The following is a 17,940-nucleotide window of genomic DNA, read 5'->3' as shown; positions in this document are numbered from 1 at the left end:
AATGACAATAATCTTCTTAGGAAAATCTTCTTTATTTAGATAAGAACATAATTCAAATTTCTTCTTCTTCCACTTCTCGAAAAGGCTTGTTAGTTCATTCAGCCCCCCACTTTTTCTCGCAGGAAAGATTACTGTTCCTAAATTTACCTTGAAATATTGAGAAGTTGGATTCAGAAGCATATATACTAGCCCCCCCCCCCCCCCCCCCCGGATTAGGAATTTCATGTTTTTGGGGGGGAAAAAAATGGGTAAGTTTTTTTTCTTTTGGAAGTATAGGTATACCCCCCCCCCCCCCTCCCGGATTAGGATTTCCATGATTTTTGGAATTACTTTTTTCGCAACATTTCTGAGGATTAGTCTAGCCCCCCCCCCCCCCCCTTTCAATTTGCTTCCGACGCCAGTGATGCTTCAATGAAAAAGATATCAGATATTTTATTGCATAAGCCCATAACATTACGCTAAGGATATAAGCAAAGTTTGCTCAGCTCTGTTCATCATCACAATACACTTCATCTTTATTATGCAGTTATAAATAATTGTAACGAATTCTTTATAATAATTTGCAAAAATTTCGAATGATGGTTTTTATTTATCAAAACGGGAAGCAGAGATCTTCCGATAATACATAAAAATTTCATTTAGGCCTATGTTTCTTACCTCTGTCATTCACTTTGTACTCGAGTCTCGTTCCCGCTGACGTCACATATTGCGTAAACTTTTGGTACTGAGAACCGTCAGGATGGTGTTTGATTTTACATAGAGCAATATACCAAAAATCAGTAGATCAGATCAGATTTTGTAATTTAGATATGATTAAAACAATTATCATTAATAATTTAAAGCGCTACAGGTTGATGTTCAAATTAGAAATAGTATTGTCTTCAACACAAAACATTTTTGAAAAGTTTTTAAAGGGCTCAGCACTCTTTTATTTGCACACACTACAGTTGTGTTTAAAAGTATTTCCTGTATGCAGTATTTCCATTTTACAAAACTGCTAATGCAATTAAGGTAACAAAATGGGAAATTATCAAAATTAGAGTATTTGTACCACAGAAATAATTATTTTTTTCTCATAAAACGTGTATACAAAAAAATTGAGATGTAAAAGAATCCTAATTTAATAAGCAAATGTTTTGCCCAAACCTGTAGCCTGTCCGTTTAAATGTTTGTATTATCTACTTGAAAGACGAACGTAAGAATTTAAAAATAGACTGCGGCAAGTCGTCAACATAGATAGAAACATGGCGGCCATATCTTCCATATACCCGCTTGGATCCCCTCAGGAACACATTCCAATATGTGAGAAACACGATTTGATAATAGACTTGACATGTGAGGACTGTGATGAGTTTATTTGTTCAGAATGTGCCAAAACAGACCACAAGGATCACGAACGGAAAACCATACCCACAGCAGGTAGTGAAAGGAGAGGAGAGCTTAAAGAGTCTTTGTTTACGATGAAAGAGGAAGGTATGCGAAAGATGGACGAAAAGATACAAAAGGCCGCAAATCAAATTGAAAATGATCAGAATTGTTGTGATTTTGAGGTGGCAAATCTTCAGAAACACCATGATGCAGTGATGGTTTCTCTTGCCGAAATCAAAAGGAAATACACAAAAACATTAAAAGACAATCTAGAAGAAAAAAATGCTGAATTAAAAGAGCGAAAATCTTACTTAGAGATAAAGAGGAAACATATTGCAGATCTCGTGAAATTCTTGGAGGAAAATCATAATACCATGACAGATTATAGTTTGTTAGAAAAACTTACTGACTTAAACAGTATGATGTCAAACAAGGACAATAATGAGGAGGAAATACATTTATTAAAATATGAAGACTATGGTGACAGTAAAGAATTATTGAAGCTAATGATGGGATATACATCTGATTTAAATAACACATCATTCTATCTTTCTGAGGCAGAGTCATTCCAATATGGAGATAAACCAATCGATATCTTAGAAGCAGTAACATGGGATACATGTTTTGTCAGAGAGTCAGATTCAGAATACATTAAAAAAATTCATTTTAAAAGTAATGAGAACAGCGAACAGTTTGTTATAAGAGGAATTGATATATGTTTATATGACACGTTTGATGCAATGTTTCCGAATGTTGAAAGATGTCACAAACAGAGAGACTAACTCCATAGTATGTCTGTCTTCGTCAAACACAGTTTCCACAGCATTCAGTACTGATTCATTAACACCAATAGGAATATGTCAATCAACGGAAGGTGGACTGATGATTACATTGAGAGATACTGAATCAGAGCTGTATCAACCGAACTCAAAGAGCAGACGTCTGGTCAGACACGTGACACTGACCGGTGACGTCATCCGTGAGTACGAGTACCAGGAGGACGGTCAGACCAGGCTGTTTACAACACCCATAAGAGTAAAACAAAACCGTAACACTAACATCTGTGTAGTGAATAGGACAAGTGAGACTACAAGTGAACTAGTGATTCTTTCTTCAACTGGAAATCTAAAATGTATCTATCGTGGACAAAAGAAAACGAAGCACTATTATCTGCATGATGTCGTATGCGACTATCGCAATAACATAATTGTAAGTGACTACTTTGGCAGTCAGGTCTACCTCCTGAATTCTGACGGGAAGTTCCTGAAGTACCTGTTGACAGAGAATGAAATAACCCGCCCAGTGTCTATGTCTCTTTTTGACGCCAATTTGTGGATTAGTAACTCCCATGGCATTGTCAAAGTTTTTCGGTATGAGTCAGGGATGCACGATGATTTAATCCTCAGGTTCTCCCTTGTTATCAAAATATTATCTATTGTCTTATTTACGATATTAACCCCTGTGGATTCAGAAGACCCCGAACCTATTGGCCTGAATTAGTGTTAGTGTTTACATAAATTTGAATCAGCACTTTATCAGGAAATAATACAAGAGGTCTTCATGCCTTGACGGTCACCTGAGTACCACAGCCCTTTGATTGACATGTCAGGAAGTCTCATGTTTGCATTTTACAATGTTATCTTCATTGTGAAGTTTTAGCCCTAATCTGAGATTCCTTTGACTGTTACCTCACTTTGTACCTCGGCTAAAATTTATGAATTTTGGTAATAAGATACATGTATGCCTTTAATACTCAATCTTTTATTTAAGTATATGATTGATTTTTTTGGCTGATATCCAACAATATAGAATAAAACAAACTATGTATTCACCTGCACGTGATCTAGGAGAGGTCAATAATAACATTGGTTTTCTTTACATTGGACTAAAAATAGATCGTCAAATGAAATATTACGTTTCTCAATTTGTTCTCAATTTGTTCAGTAACGGCCAAAATCTTCGCTTGAAAAGTTAACACTCAAAATATTTGATATATCTGTATCAGCTCATAGCTGAATCATATAATAAAACAATAATTGCTGCTTTTTTTCGATCAAGTCATCGTTTTGACCACAAAACAGCAATAATTGTATACTATTCACTGTTTTGTTTATGCACATATATGTTCAGCTCATTTCTACAAGAATACACTGCAGAGGATATTGAAATAGATTTCCTAACATTAATCACAGCTGAGGACTTAGTGGACATCAGCAAGTGAACCATGACTGTATATTTTTAGGTAACTTGATTCACCTGGGTAACCTTACCCTATTGCTGCCTTCTTTTTTTTTTGACACCTAGAATATAAATAATCCGAGATTCTTCCAACTTCCTCCTCCCTTTTATAAAAGAAGAAGACTTTTTGCGTTTAATGGTCAATCTTTCATAATATTTATACATAATTCAAAATAAGTTAAGGTGGGTTTTCTAAAATATGGCAGCAATAGGGTAAGGTTACCCAGGTGAATCAAGTTACCTAAAAATATACAGTCATGGTTCACTTGCTGATGTCCACTAAGTCCTCAGCTGTGATTAATGTTAGGAAATCTATTTCAATATCCTCTGCAGCGTATTAAACGCAAAAATTGTACTCAGTTGATTGTCAATGCCTGTAGGCCTCTAACCTAAATTGTGTTTTCCCAACACATACATAATTATATACTGTATGTCTACAGAAGTAATGACCCAATAAACATAATTATTATGTGAATGCTACAGTAGTGATCCTAAAAATATTGTTACCACATTTACACACATGTATACACGTACACGCATGAATATAAAATATTATTCTCTTTTGAGAAGTGGACAAGCATAGCCTACATCCACTTCTCTTCGCAATCCCTCATATTTTGATTCTGGAAAACGTGTAAATGTCTGAACCAAAGACGGTTTACGCTTCGACCCATGTTTCGATTCCAGTTTCCCCCAATTTTTGTAACAATCCTATTATTTCTACATTTTAAACAATAATGCATCCATATATCACATACAAACAAGAAAACATATTGACGCAAGCGTCAAATGGGCCGCAAAAACATAATTGAGAAACACATTACCAAGAAGAAAATTACGAGTTGGTTGTACTCATTTCTATGGTATTTTCAGCAGCACGTTTTGAAGTTTAGATTTTACTATTAAGAAATCAGTATTTGCAACAGTAATTGTATGACCATTGACATAGTATGAAGTTCAGCTCATCATTGCTCTCTTGGACATAATGTATTTCCAGGGACATACATCCCTGGTATTTCAATCCAATTTGATTTTTTTTTAATTGTATTGAATTAAAACTTAATGCATTAGTTTATATGATTTGAAGGGGCCACACAATAAAATGGAAATGGATATTTTAAATGTACAAGTAAGATCATGCTCATCTGATAGAAACTGCCAAATTTTAAGGTAAAAAATAAGATGGAGATTTTTTTCCTAACTGGAATTATACATCTTATCTACACTCAGTTCATGAAGATAATCATGATTATTTAATTGCATGTGGTTCTCAAAAGAATTAAAAATAAACACAAATTTTCAACAAACAAAATTTATTGTACATGAAAAGGCTACAAAAAATGTAACAACCTGGACGAAAGAAAGTGACAACAAAAACTTTGTCCAGAACATAAACGACTTAATAAAAAATAATATCAAGTGTTTTAATAATATAATTGAGATCATAAAAACTGGTACTAATTAATACATAAACAAACTAGCTTATAAGAAGCAAACACAATAGCTGCCAACAATGAACAAAAGTTTGCATCTTGTGTACACTTGTACTGTTTTGAAATAAATAAAAAGAACAACCACTTTCTCTTACAAAAGACTATTTTCTAGAACAGTAAAAAAACTCAACCCTAATCTATAATAAGTTGCAAAAAGATATTAACAATGCAAGCTATGAATGAAATCATCAGCTAAAAAATGCAGTTGCAATATAAAAACAGTTACATGCATTTTTGGTTACTGGTATTTAATGGTGATATGATACCTTAAGATACTTAATGACCAAAATCATGCAAATCGTGTACAGCATACTGTTTTGAAATAAAAAATAATGGCCACTTTCTAGCACAAAAAACTACTTCCTAGAACTGACAATAAAAAAACTTGTTCATAAATGAGTGGCATTCTAACATTGCAAGCTATGAATTAAATCATAAAAAAAATTATATCATTTAAAAAATCCAGTTGCAAAAAAAAAACCAAACATTCATAATTTGTTTCTGGTGTTCAGTGTTGATTTTCTATTTACTTTTCAACATTGTAAAACATGTTATTTGCACTAACGCAAGATTTAAATCTGGTAGGTAGCCTCATGATCAACATTTGAATCAGCTCCTCTTTGTCATCAGCTATCAACTCTTCTTGTAAAATAATTTTAAGCATGCTTTTAAATACAGTTGTCTTCAGATCTTTTTTCTCTCCTCGCTTGAACAGAAAATTTACACGGAATGTTTTACTGGAGCTGCTGGTCCTTTGGCATACTGGGCACTCTCCTTCTACATATTTTTTTTGTCGACAAGCTGAAAAAATCCATAAATAAACAAAATTATTTTACCAGAATTTATCTCGTTTTGCTATGTGGTACACCTTTTTCCACAAAGAGTTAGTTTATTTCATTAAAATCCTTATTTATTATTTTCAAACTTCCTGTAAAATTCTCATCAATTTACCTGCGTTGTCACAACAGATGTAAACATCAACATCAGTGAAGTCAGTAAGAACAATTTCTTCAGGCGTTGTATTTTCCAGTTCTTCCGAAAAATCTGGATCAAGGTTCGCAAAACCAAAATCTTCAATACTAAGGTTTACTTTGTTGTCAGCAACAAACTTAAGGATAAAAACAGAACTTATTAAATTCAGGTTTTAAAAAAAAGAAGTAATTATATAAATATCTGTTTAATTTATGACATTATTATTAAGATTACCTCACAGGAAGATGTTGGGCAAGTTGTTAGCTGTTTTCTTGTTTGAAACACTTTTGGGTAAACATTTGTGACTTTAACAGTGTCCCCAACATTAAATGGACTCAAAGCATTCTTGTTGAATAAGCAAACTTTGGCGACACTGCTGGTGTCTTTGATCATGATTGATTTCACTGGTAAACTACCTTCCTGACGATACTTCAATGACGAAACCTAAAATAAAAAAAGTACAGAATTAATTCTTAAAATATATATAAGTACACTTTGAATTCTTTAGGTATACATGCTTTGTTAAAGCATTGTAGAGAATTCTTATATGCAAATATTTTTTGTATCAAAATAGTGAAAATATACAGATTGTTTTCAATAAAAAAAACAATTGTGCAATTTGGTTATGTTTGTTAGTAATGGAATCAATATGGTACTGTTTTTATTACCTTGAATATCTTCCCAGTAACTTCCGATTTGTCTGGTGACTGCAAAGCATCCTTAAGCAGTTTTCGCTCTCCTTGTTGTGGTGCATTCTCAGGTAAATTTGGTAATTGTATGTCTTCACTGGTTTCCACTGATGCTGCATATGCAATTATACTTCTTGATGTTATCCATAGTTCATTCCCAGTTTTCCTCAGTGCATTTTGGAATTTAAAGCTCATTCCCTTTCAGTATCAAATTGTGCGCAGATCTTTCAGTATTTTCAAAAGAGACATTTTCATGAAAGTAATTTTGAGGAACATGAACTTCATGTGCAACTTGCTTTCTCTTTTTTTTTCTTTATCGAACAAATGTTTTCGCTTGATTTACAATAAGTATGAAAATTTTTATTACTACTACATGTACTACTAAAACTGGAAAAATCAGAATTTGTTTTGTTGCATGCATATCCATATTGCCTTTCTTTTTGCTCTTCACACAAGTTATTCACTTCATCTTCATTTGAGAGAAAAGAACTTCTTGAACTTGTCGCAATTGTACTACAATCAAAATTGTACCAAGGAAAAAGCAACGGAGTTATTTCATACCTCATATTGCTAAACAACGTTGTTACATATTGGAAAAATTCTTCAAAATTTTCAAACTGAAGCATGACAGCATTCCCATTTTCATTAGGAAAACCTAAAGAATCTCTTTGATGCGAGTCAAAAACATAAACAGTGTTGTCACATATATTACTATAAACTGCCACAGTATTTCCACCAAAAGTAACCAAATGAAAACTTGTTATTCCATTAGCCTCTAAGAAAGCATGTTCAAATGACATTTCACCAGCATCTACATTAACAACGCCATTAACAACGCCATAATATCTGTCAAAAAAATACTCTATCTCACCAGGTAACCCGTTCCACGAGTAAAATGTTGCTGGTAAATCTCTGTGAGATAAATATCCATACTCACGACCAGAGGACAAAATATGACCATAAAAATGTGTACCGTTCGCAACAGTTTGATTCAAATCACTGGGAGATAATTCTGATAAATCAGGCATATGTTTAACAAACATGAGCAGAGCAACTAAAGCTATCGCAGTACATTGTACACCATTATAAGGTTGGAATTCGACACAGCCTTGATGGCAATTTGCTAACAAACTTCTCACCATTTTTCCTGCTTGTGGAAACCGCAACCACGTGCGTTGTGAATCGTAAGATCACAGTCTTCCTCCAAAAGTACCACAGGAAGCGCGGGAAAAAATTGCCTTGGTGAAAAATAGTGAATACCGATCCCGATACATTGCCTTGAAAACAATGAAAAACTCCGAAAAGTTCCGAATAGATTATAGTCTCGATAAAAAGCAGACAGGCATTATCTACTATACATTTGCGAGAAGAAATATAAAAAAAAAAGCCATTTAACATTTACTTTTAATTTATACATGAAAATTTACTTTTAATACGAATAGTAATAAATATAATATTAATTCTAAAAAAAAACCCAAAAAAAAACTATCCCGCAGAAACGCAGTAACACTTTCTAAATGTATATCAAATAACGGACCGCCTCCTGGCGGCCCGTAATCAACACTAACCCGCTGGCAAATCATTTTCTCAACTTCTGCATTCCGGGTTTAAATTATGTCATCGCTGGCTATAGGAGGTTCAAAAAGTAGAAAATTTAGAGTCGGAAAAAACGAAAAATATTGTTCTGATTGAAGACATTAGATTAAAGGTGTTCTTATTTTAATTTAAAGAGGTATAAAGAATGGTTTAACCATCTAAGACAAATTGACAAAACACATACGATTAAATAAGTAATTGTGTCACATAAAACAATAAAACCCTTTATTTTAATCTTTCTTGTATGCTATATTAATTAAAGTTGGTTTTAATGTTTAAAAACAGTTGTAGAGCAAAATTTGTCAACATAAGAGATGCTTAAAAGGGGAAGAAATACCACTTTGTAATTTTGTGACTCAGTATTGGTTTGTACATTGTAAGATTAAGTTGATCAAGTAACGTTTTCGACATTATTGTCTTTAATAGGTTTCCAATTTTATCCGAAACACAAACATTTAATCTGCACTGACCTAGATAAATAGTGTGAGACACAAAATTTAAACCCGGGATGTAGAAGTTGCGAAAATGATTTGACAGCGGGTTAGTGATGATTTTTTTGTGATATATGGATGTAATAATGTTTTAAATGTAGAAATAGTGGATCTGTTACGAAACTTCAGGGAGACTGGAGTCGTAATATGGGTCGAAGCGTAAACCGTCTTTGGTTCCGACATTTACACGTTTTCCAGAATCAAAATATGAGGGCTTGCGAAGAGAAGTGGATGTAGGCTATGCCTTTCCACTTCTCAAAAGAGAATAATAGAATATATGTGTTCATAAGATTTATATTCGCATTTGTACTGCTTAACATATTTTACTTTGTGCGACAAAAGATGACTGTCAAAAAATGATGTATTTTCGTTGAATCCTGTAGCATGCTTTTTCAAGTATTTACAAGTCTGTCCCTTTAATAAAACAAGCTATCTGTTTACATGCATTTCAACAAAATGCGCGGTACGTCATTAGTTATTGATTTCTAAAAAGAACATGGCGACCAGTTCTTCTGGAAACCAAACAAGATCTCATGAAGAGCACATTCCAATGTGTAAAAAACATGATTTAACAATAGACATGATATGCGAGGATTGTGGAAAGCTTATTTGTTCCAAGTGTGTCAAATTGGACCATATGGATCATAAGTGGGATACAATAGCCATATCAGCCAGTCTAAGAAGACGGGAGCTTAAAGAGTATCTGTTGAAAATCACAAAGGAGATTATAGGGCAATTAGACAACAAAATAGAGGCAACAGCTAAACATATGGAGGACAACAAAGCATTTTATAAGAATGAGGTTTTAAAGCTTCAAAATCATTATGATGCCATTGTGAAAGAAGTAAATGAAATCAAAGAAGAGAAAGAAAATTCATTAAAAGACAGCCTGGACGAAAAAAAATCACAATTGTGCAAGAACAAATCAGACTTAGAAAATAAAAAGAAAGAAGCGATGGACCTTGTTGGAATTGTTGAAGAAAAGAACAGAGCCATGTCAGACTATATTTTGATTCACAACCTCCGATGGATCGAGAACCTCATGTCCAACACAGGCAACGATGAACAGAAGGTTGACTATTCTATAAGATATATAAAAGGTGACCTCAATGAAAATATTGTAGAGTTTGTGATGGGAAGAACCTGTGCTGATGTATCTGAGCTAGATCTTGATATTACAAAAGATCCACTGCAAAATTATTACAGTTTTTTGATATCCTTTGAGCATGCATTCAACAAGAAATGTTCAATATTATGAAAGATGCAAATTGGAATTGGACTCGCGCAGCAAAAAACTGTCTGGTCCATATATATCAGTACCTCATGGAGAAAATTTGGAACAGGAATGATTGCTTTGCAAAAAAATAGTCTAAATTGCCAAACAGAAATATATATGTACTAGTGGACTTCACAAGTATCATAACATAAGTGAACTGATGATTTTATCTGCGTGGATCTATTAAGTCTGTCTATCTTGAAGTGAATCCTAGTATGTGGATTAAGGCAACAAACAAGTATCACATTAATCTTATTATGGTCAATTTAAAGCATTATAGTACATGTATGAGCTAATCAAATAACAAAGTGTTATTTTAACTATTAATAAGCACTCTTTTTGTTGAGATGAGATGAACAGTTCTATCATAATGACATCCCTTCTTGGTTATAACGGAAAGGAATTTATAGATTTTATCTGCAAAATTTTGTAGGAATTAAATGCTGTAAAAAAGTGTAAACATGTTTCTTTTTTCTCAGATACATTGTCAAATCGATATTTGTAATGGAATCGTGCAGTTGTAATATTTTCTGTGGTTTTTTACAACATGCCTGCTGCGCATAGCCAATGTATAACAAAGGTATCGGCGTGTATGGCTAAAACACCTAGTCATATTCGATTTTTGAGACTATATATGGAAATTGAAAAAGTCAACGCTGACAGTGAATGGTGTTAAACTCGTCGTCCCTGGCTTTGTATACAAAAAGTGGACAGGCAAAGAAAATAGACTTGAGTCAGTCTTCAGAGTTTTAGAGACTTCTTAAACTATACAGTAAAAACATTTAGCACAGTGTTTATTATTGGTGTTAAGTTACATTATAAAATCCTTTACTGCTTTTTATAAAATTATGAACTTGGTAAAAATAAAATGACATATTTTCTGAGAGAGCTAGACGATCATAACCATGTAGTACAATATTGATATATTTTATGAATCATCCAATACACTGAACACCCTAATGACTAACGTTAGCACATTCAAGGGTCATTTTGGGTATTGCACAGGAAATGCGCTACTATTTAAATATATCTTCAAACCATTTTGTAAAGCACAGGCCTCTGAATTTCTATCAATAACCCGTTAAATGTAGGGGAAGAGTGATTTATCCATTTATCAGGTTGGGCACAACCCCCCATTTGGTGGTTTGAGTACTAGTCCCATTTGGTGGTTAAATGCCCAAATGGTATACCTGTTTTACCTACCAAATGGGATTCATTTTTCGTTCATCGCGGATGACGTTTTTCTGAAGAAAAAGCGCATCGTGTTTACCACCGGGGCTAGGACTCTGACATGTTTTCTTCATAATAATACACCCGTTTAAAAAATTCAATGTGTCTATTTTTCCGCACAGGTGTTTAGAAAAAGATCGAAATGTTATGCATCCCGGAAGTCGCGTATAAACGAAGTGTTTCTGTCTCCAAAAAGATCGATTTTATTAAAAAAGAATGACATGGCCTCATTCCTCGAACTTTTACTTTCGATTCCAAACGGCTTCTTGGCTTGTGGTATAAAGCCACTGAATATATTATAGCACAATTAAAGTATGCGCATAACTTATCTGATCGGAGGGGGCAAGACCAAATGAAAAGGCTCATCAAAAGACAAATCAAAAACAATCAATACACTGCGGTTCTTTGTGTTTCGACTTTAAAAACAGCGACTGAAATGCAATGTAGTGTCCACAACAGCAAACAAATAGTCCAAAGGCATTTGTGCAAAATACAGTGTATGCAATTTCCTGTACAATCTTATGTAAAATACACTTGAATTGCTGATATAAAAATATTGGCATATGTGTGTGTAAAATGTTCACCATTTTAAAAATGATGATGAATTAAAACAATTATTTTGTATATTATCAGGCCGTTGAAAATTTGAAAAATGATTATGATTTTTCGAGGAACCAGTCGTCTGACCTTAAATTTTAAAGAAATGAAACTACATGAATATAAAGGAGGATTTTCTATTATATTATATAATAATACTTTGTTAAACGATTTGAAGGTATTTTGGGGTTATTATATAATAGAGTGGAAAAGTGGATCTGACATTAGATGTAAATACTATTTTAAAAAAAAGCTTTCTACAGTGAATATCCTAATCTTTAATCAAATCAAGTTTTTTGTATACATGTACTTTGAGTCAGACTACATGTAATATTAGATATTATTTAACTTGATTAGTATGCATTTATTCCACCATTGTACGTAAAGGCGATATTTTTTAATAGTAAGAACTTTATTTGCCGATACTTTTTTAACATCAATTTTATTCAAATTAAGTTTATTTTCATTTCTATTTAATAAAAATCCCCATATTTGAAAATGTTAATCGTTTCATGGCGAATTTCTTTTTCAATTAATTGCACAGCACACATAGAACAAATTTATGACAGACTAGATAACGTCTGTCGTGAAAAAAAAAATCATTTTCCAAACTTTAATCATAAGTGAAACAATATATCCGATAATAATCTTTACAAAATTGTTTGATACTTAAGAAATCTTGATTTCTCTTGAAATCAAATTTTTATTTCAAAGAATGATTTTTTTTTAAAGGACACGGACATTGTGCAATAACTAAGTGAATGAAATAATGAGATATACATGTATTTACCATCCACGATTTGAACAAACAGCATCATTCTAGCACAATGTATGGTATATAGGGATCCAAACCATACCGATAAAACTAAAGATATATACATGTATATGGTTATAAGTAACTAGAGGGAATGGTGGTAAATGTAGATTTTCATGACTTTTTTGTAGATGTACAGGTTTTTTTCCAGAGAATAAAACAGCTCAAAACGTAAGTTCATTATTTATTATAATTTAGCAATGAGCAAGTAATCGAATTGGATCAACAAACATGTACATTAAATACTACAGATATTGCAAAAGAGGTAAAAGGATGTAAATATGAAGTTAAATAGATTTGATTAAAACATTGGATTTTTTATTCATTCAAGTTTAATCGCCGTTTCGTTAGATTTCATTGGAATTGACGCTTTTTAAATGGTTTAGATAATTGTATCAGGAATGCAATATGCAAATAATCGAAATTTATTATTTTTTTCGAGGCTGGGGAGGAAGTCTTTTACGATTTATATTGCACGTGCAGATTTTTTCGGGGGGTGGGGGGGGGGGGGGGTGGGGTGGTCCAGGGTCAGTGGGAATAATTTGATTTGCGGTGGTGGTTGGGGGGGGGGGTCAATAACCCCATCTAGATCCGTTAATGTATTAATTTTATATACCCAATATAGATTTGGAAGCTATATGGAATCAAATTACATGTAAATTATTATATGTAATAAATATCATTGATCATGAACAATATTTCGCCCTACTAATAGATAACTTTTTAAATTCATTTTAAACACTGAATGTAATGTATGCACAGATCCAAAATCCTCCACCCCGGGGGTAGAGGCGGGCTGTGAGATGATTTTGTTTCCCAAGGTTCTCAATCCCCCTGACCATCTCCCTCTAAAGAACATGTAATACTAAACTCTTTATTAAATAATTTAATCTCCCTGAACATTCTGAGATTTTACATGACTTTTTACTAAGACAAAACAAATATTTCGAGGATATACCCACTGTAGATTCCTATTTAAACGCGAGGAAATAATTTCTGCGTAAAATCGCGAGTGGGAACCCTCGCGGGTTTTAAAATCTCGCTTTTATTTTTCAGAGCCCTCCGTTCAAGTGTAGTGTGAGCTCATAACTTCCAGTTCTGACAATCTTTATGTGAACAATAGTGCAGTTACAATCATGTATATTTTATGTATATATGTGTTTATGTTAGCCATCTTTTCTTTTCTATTCACCCTTTCCCTTATTATTTGTTGTTTTCTAAAAATTAATAAATTGTATGCATCATCATTATCTCCTTAAGGAGGAAATAAAGTGTGAATGAATGAAAATGAATCTACAGTAATCCCCTGCACTTTCATACGAAATAAACCAAAACATCTATTTTTAGCACAAAATTTATATAATTTGACACTGTTTTAAGTTTGACAATTTTTGATGGTTTTTTACTATTGAAAGTTCAAACATACCTAAACTGAGCAAATAAAAGTACATTTACTACATGTCTGCTCTGCATTAAATTTCAATAAATATGTTTTTTCGGAAAATTATCAGGCACGTAACATCAGTTTTGAAAGTGATTGGGGGGGGGGTCTCTCCTCCGAATCTTTACAAGCAAACCAAAAAAAAAAAATGAAAAAAAAACCCCACAACCTACATGTAACTTCTCTGATTATCAATATCCTAATGCAAGTGGCAAAGAGGGGAGTTAAATATGCATTTAATCAAGAGAAAAAATTGTTTTTAAAAAAGTGAGGAGGGGATTGCCCCCTGCACCATCTCAACCTCCCCACCTGATGCTACGAGTCTGATTATAACTAAACTTAAGCTATAAAACTTACCGTAGAAGACTCGAGTTGCAATGATCAGTTGATATTGTCTTTCCGTTACAAGGCATTCCTTAAGGGGGGTGTGCGGCCATCTTTTACATTGATAAACGCAAACATTTCTTGAACTAGCTTGTTTCAGTCCAAAACTTACTAAAACTGTTGTCAAAAGATACAAAAGCAATAAATATGACGTTCAACGTGTTGTTTTGTATGCAAATTACACATACAAGGGCAGAACAATGCATTTTTAAATCACAGAACTGCGCACCTACAGACATAAATCTAAGATTCAAAAATCTGAAAAAACATAAAAGGAGGTCATTAGTGTCCAATCTACAACCATTTGTTGAGAAAAAGGCCAGAGCTTGCTCATTTAAGTTGTAACTTTGTCTCAAATGAGGATAAAATGAGTCTCAAAAACCATTAATTTGCACGAGATATTTTTGTCTTTGTCTATGAAGGTACATTGAAGTTATATTTTCATTGAAAAATATATTTTTATTCAAGGTAATTAATTTTTTGGACCCTTACCCTACTTCCAAAAAAGAATTTGATTTAATTTATACTTGTATATTTGATTTGACCCTTTTTAAAACAAAATATAACGTCAATGTGCCTCCATAGACACGGGAGTTCTAAGTATGGCCTGGAATTTTCTTGTTAAAAAAAATAGATCCCATGCTGACTGATAAAAACAGGGTACCTATTTTAAAGTTTCTACATTAATGTGCAAAATTCAACCTTTTTCTCAACAAATGGTTTTAGAGAGGACACTAAATAACACCTCTACTACTTTTTCAGATTTTTAAATCTTTAAAATATGTCTGCAGCTGTGCAGTTCTACAGCTGTTCTTTAGACAACAGTTTTATGCAGAAACAAGCCAGTTCAAGAAATGTTTACATTTTTATTCTCAAATGTAGAAGATGGCAGGGTGGGATGGAAATAAGGGATTTCTTCTACATGTAAAGATAAAGAAAGGCAATCTGAATAATTATATAAAAGAAGGTGTTGCAAACAAGCGGGTTTATTCCCTTTCGGGGAAAGGACCTTTAGATATCCGTATCGCTTCAGAGCCATATCTAATTAAATGTAGACACATTACGTACAATGTAGACGACTAGATTCAATGCGGGTATGTTCCGTTTGTAGGCACCCCCCTCCCCAAACATTTTACGCGCATTTCTATCGAACACGGCAACCACCAAATACGGTTAGAAAGATAACCATGTATTCTGTATTTGAATGTTAACACATCAGTTTGACTTCTTCTTTCCAGCGGGTTTAAAATATCCTGAATAAATCTTATTCTGGATCTTCAAAACCGTCAGAGTTTTAATTATAACCATCCCATGTGTCTATAGCATCTAAATATTAAAAGCTAAGTCTAGATAAGAAAAGGTAGCACACATTTATCCGTACATATTTTATTAAGTTATTGCTTCATCGCCGATTCAAACTTTTATAATTGTTGTTTTTTTTTGGCCTTTAACAACTTGTACACACTGTCGTGTATCCGCGCCGGTAGTGACATGTTTGGATAACGTGAAAATGGCGGCACCGTTCGTTTCTTGATAAGTTTTCGTGTTATTTAACGCTTACATTGTTTACTTTTACATTAATGAGATCGTCAAATCTATTTAAAAGCATTTTCAATCTTTAAATTTCTACGAAGTTTATGTGAAAATTATGTAAACAAGCAGTTTATGTCGATTAATTGTGAACAACGGAACATGTTTGGATGACCTTGTTTTTCCAAATAGGAACGGTTTGGATGCGCATCTGATACGGTTTGGATGTGGTTAATATATAAGAGTTTAAACTGTTCTTTTAATTATATTTTCGCGAAGGGGATATTGCATCGGTACTGTGCGATGTACATGCCCTCACTGCAAAGCATGCTTTTAATATCATGGAGATCGTCGTGTGTCATTTGACCTTTGAATTCACATTGTTTAAAGAAATAAACATACACGTTGAAAGACTTGCATATCTAAGTCAACAAAACTTTATATACCGTTATTTGAATTTCAATTTTACACGATACAAGCTCAAAATAGCTTGGCTTAATTATAAAAAATGCACACAGAGTGTTTTACATGTACATATATGTTAAGTCTGTTGCATAATCATTCAATCGATATTAATTTAGAAAGATTCAGCCTTACCAAAATCTTTACGACACAAATATAAACATGTGTTTACGACAGTTTTGATCAAGTCATGAGGCTAACTTTATATGATGTAAACGATGTCTGGGGGAAAAAAATCAAAAGAGATCAGTCAAAAGACAGAATTATACCAACTCCAATATCAGCCCGAGGGCCGTAGGCCCGAGGGTTGATATTGGTGAAGGGCTGATGCAGGCTGTGATATGGAAAAGGGGTATATATTATCATATTTATCACATACTTAGTAATAATTTTTTCTTTAAAATGAACTTGAACAAATTGATTTTAATATCATGTGAAAGTAGTATGTACATGTACATATATTATATAAAAATATATGATTTAATTGTTTTAATAAACATATAGCTACTGAACTGGAATTTCCTCAGGCTTTAAAAGTTAACTGCTCCAAAACATTTGCTAGCATTTGAAGTTTTCAACTGCACTTTAATAGTTAGTCTGTAAACATGTACAAATGCCAGTACGAAAAAGGCAGACGAGTTCTGCAAGGGGTGTGATACTAGGATTCGTATGAGCCCTAGGGCTGATAACCTGTATCAGCCACGGAGGCCGATGCAAGCTGTGTGATGTCATCTGTATCACATATGCCAAAAACCTGTATTTATTACTATTTATATACACTTGTCTAATTTTTTCAATTAATAATTGTAACGTCTCCAAACAACTTTTTAGATTGCAACAGCCTTAAAACCGTGCTTTGGCAAATTTTTAACGATGAAATTTTTATTATTATACTTTCATGTTTAATACCAACGCTAGTTTTGTATTTTTCTGCAGAATCGCCACCTTAATTTCCCGCATGAGTCACCAAAGAAAGAATTCAATAAACTAAATTATAATGTTGTAAATTATTTATTCGTTCACTTTCTACGCATGCACTGTACTTAGGTGCTTATGTCCTCTTCGTAAGCATTAGCTCCCATGATTTGTAATTGCAATACAAAAGAACTAAATATTGGTTATGGATTTTAACTAACATGCATGTACAAAATTATGAACAGATTAGCAATATACATTGGAAATGAAATCAGCGGAATGTAAAATACCGGTATATTGTGTAATCAATTTTATTATTTTAGTTTGTTCATTGAAAAAAATCAACAAAACTTCTTGATCAGTAATATACATAGATACATGTTTATCGTTTTGATTTTCTGGTGGAAATTATGATTAAAAAATTAAAATGGCGACGTTTACTCA

General features: G+C 33.1%; 2 protein-coding genes across 2 annotated transcripts; both read left to right on the top strand.

Moving 5' to 3' along the window:
* The first annotated feature begins 1,150 nt into the window (after positions 1-1,150).
* Positions 1,151-2,868, top strand: LOC128182128 (uncharacterized). Its single transcript, XM_052850740.1, has 2 exons — positions 1,151-1,819; positions 2,247-2,868. Exons 1-2 carry the CDS (start codon positions 1,245-1,247, stop codon positions 2,866-2,868), a joined length of 1,197 nt encoding a protein of 398 aa, XP_052706700.1. The 5' UTR covers positions 1,151-1,244.
* A 6,475-nt stretch (positions 2,869-9,343) lies between these two features.
* Positions 9,344-13,627, top strand: LOC128182127 (tripartite motif-containing protein 75-like). Its single transcript, XM_052850739.1, has 2 exons — positions 9,344-9,947; positions 13,527-13,627. Exons 1-2 carry the CDS (start codon positions 9,344-9,346, stop codon positions 13,625-13,627), a joined length of 705 nt encoding a protein of 234 aa, XP_052706699.1.
* Positions 13,628-17,940: the final 4,313 nt, after the last annotated feature.

The sequence above is a fragment of the Crassostrea angulata genome, chromosome 4, assembly GCF_025612915.1.
Source record: "Crassostrea angulata isolate pt1a10 chromosome 4, ASM2561291v2, whole genome shotgun sequence".
NCBI lineage: Eukaryota > Metazoa > Mollusca > Bivalvia > Ostreida > Ostreidae > Magallana > Magallana angulata.
This window is presented reverse-complemented; position numbering and strand designations above follow the sequence as displayed.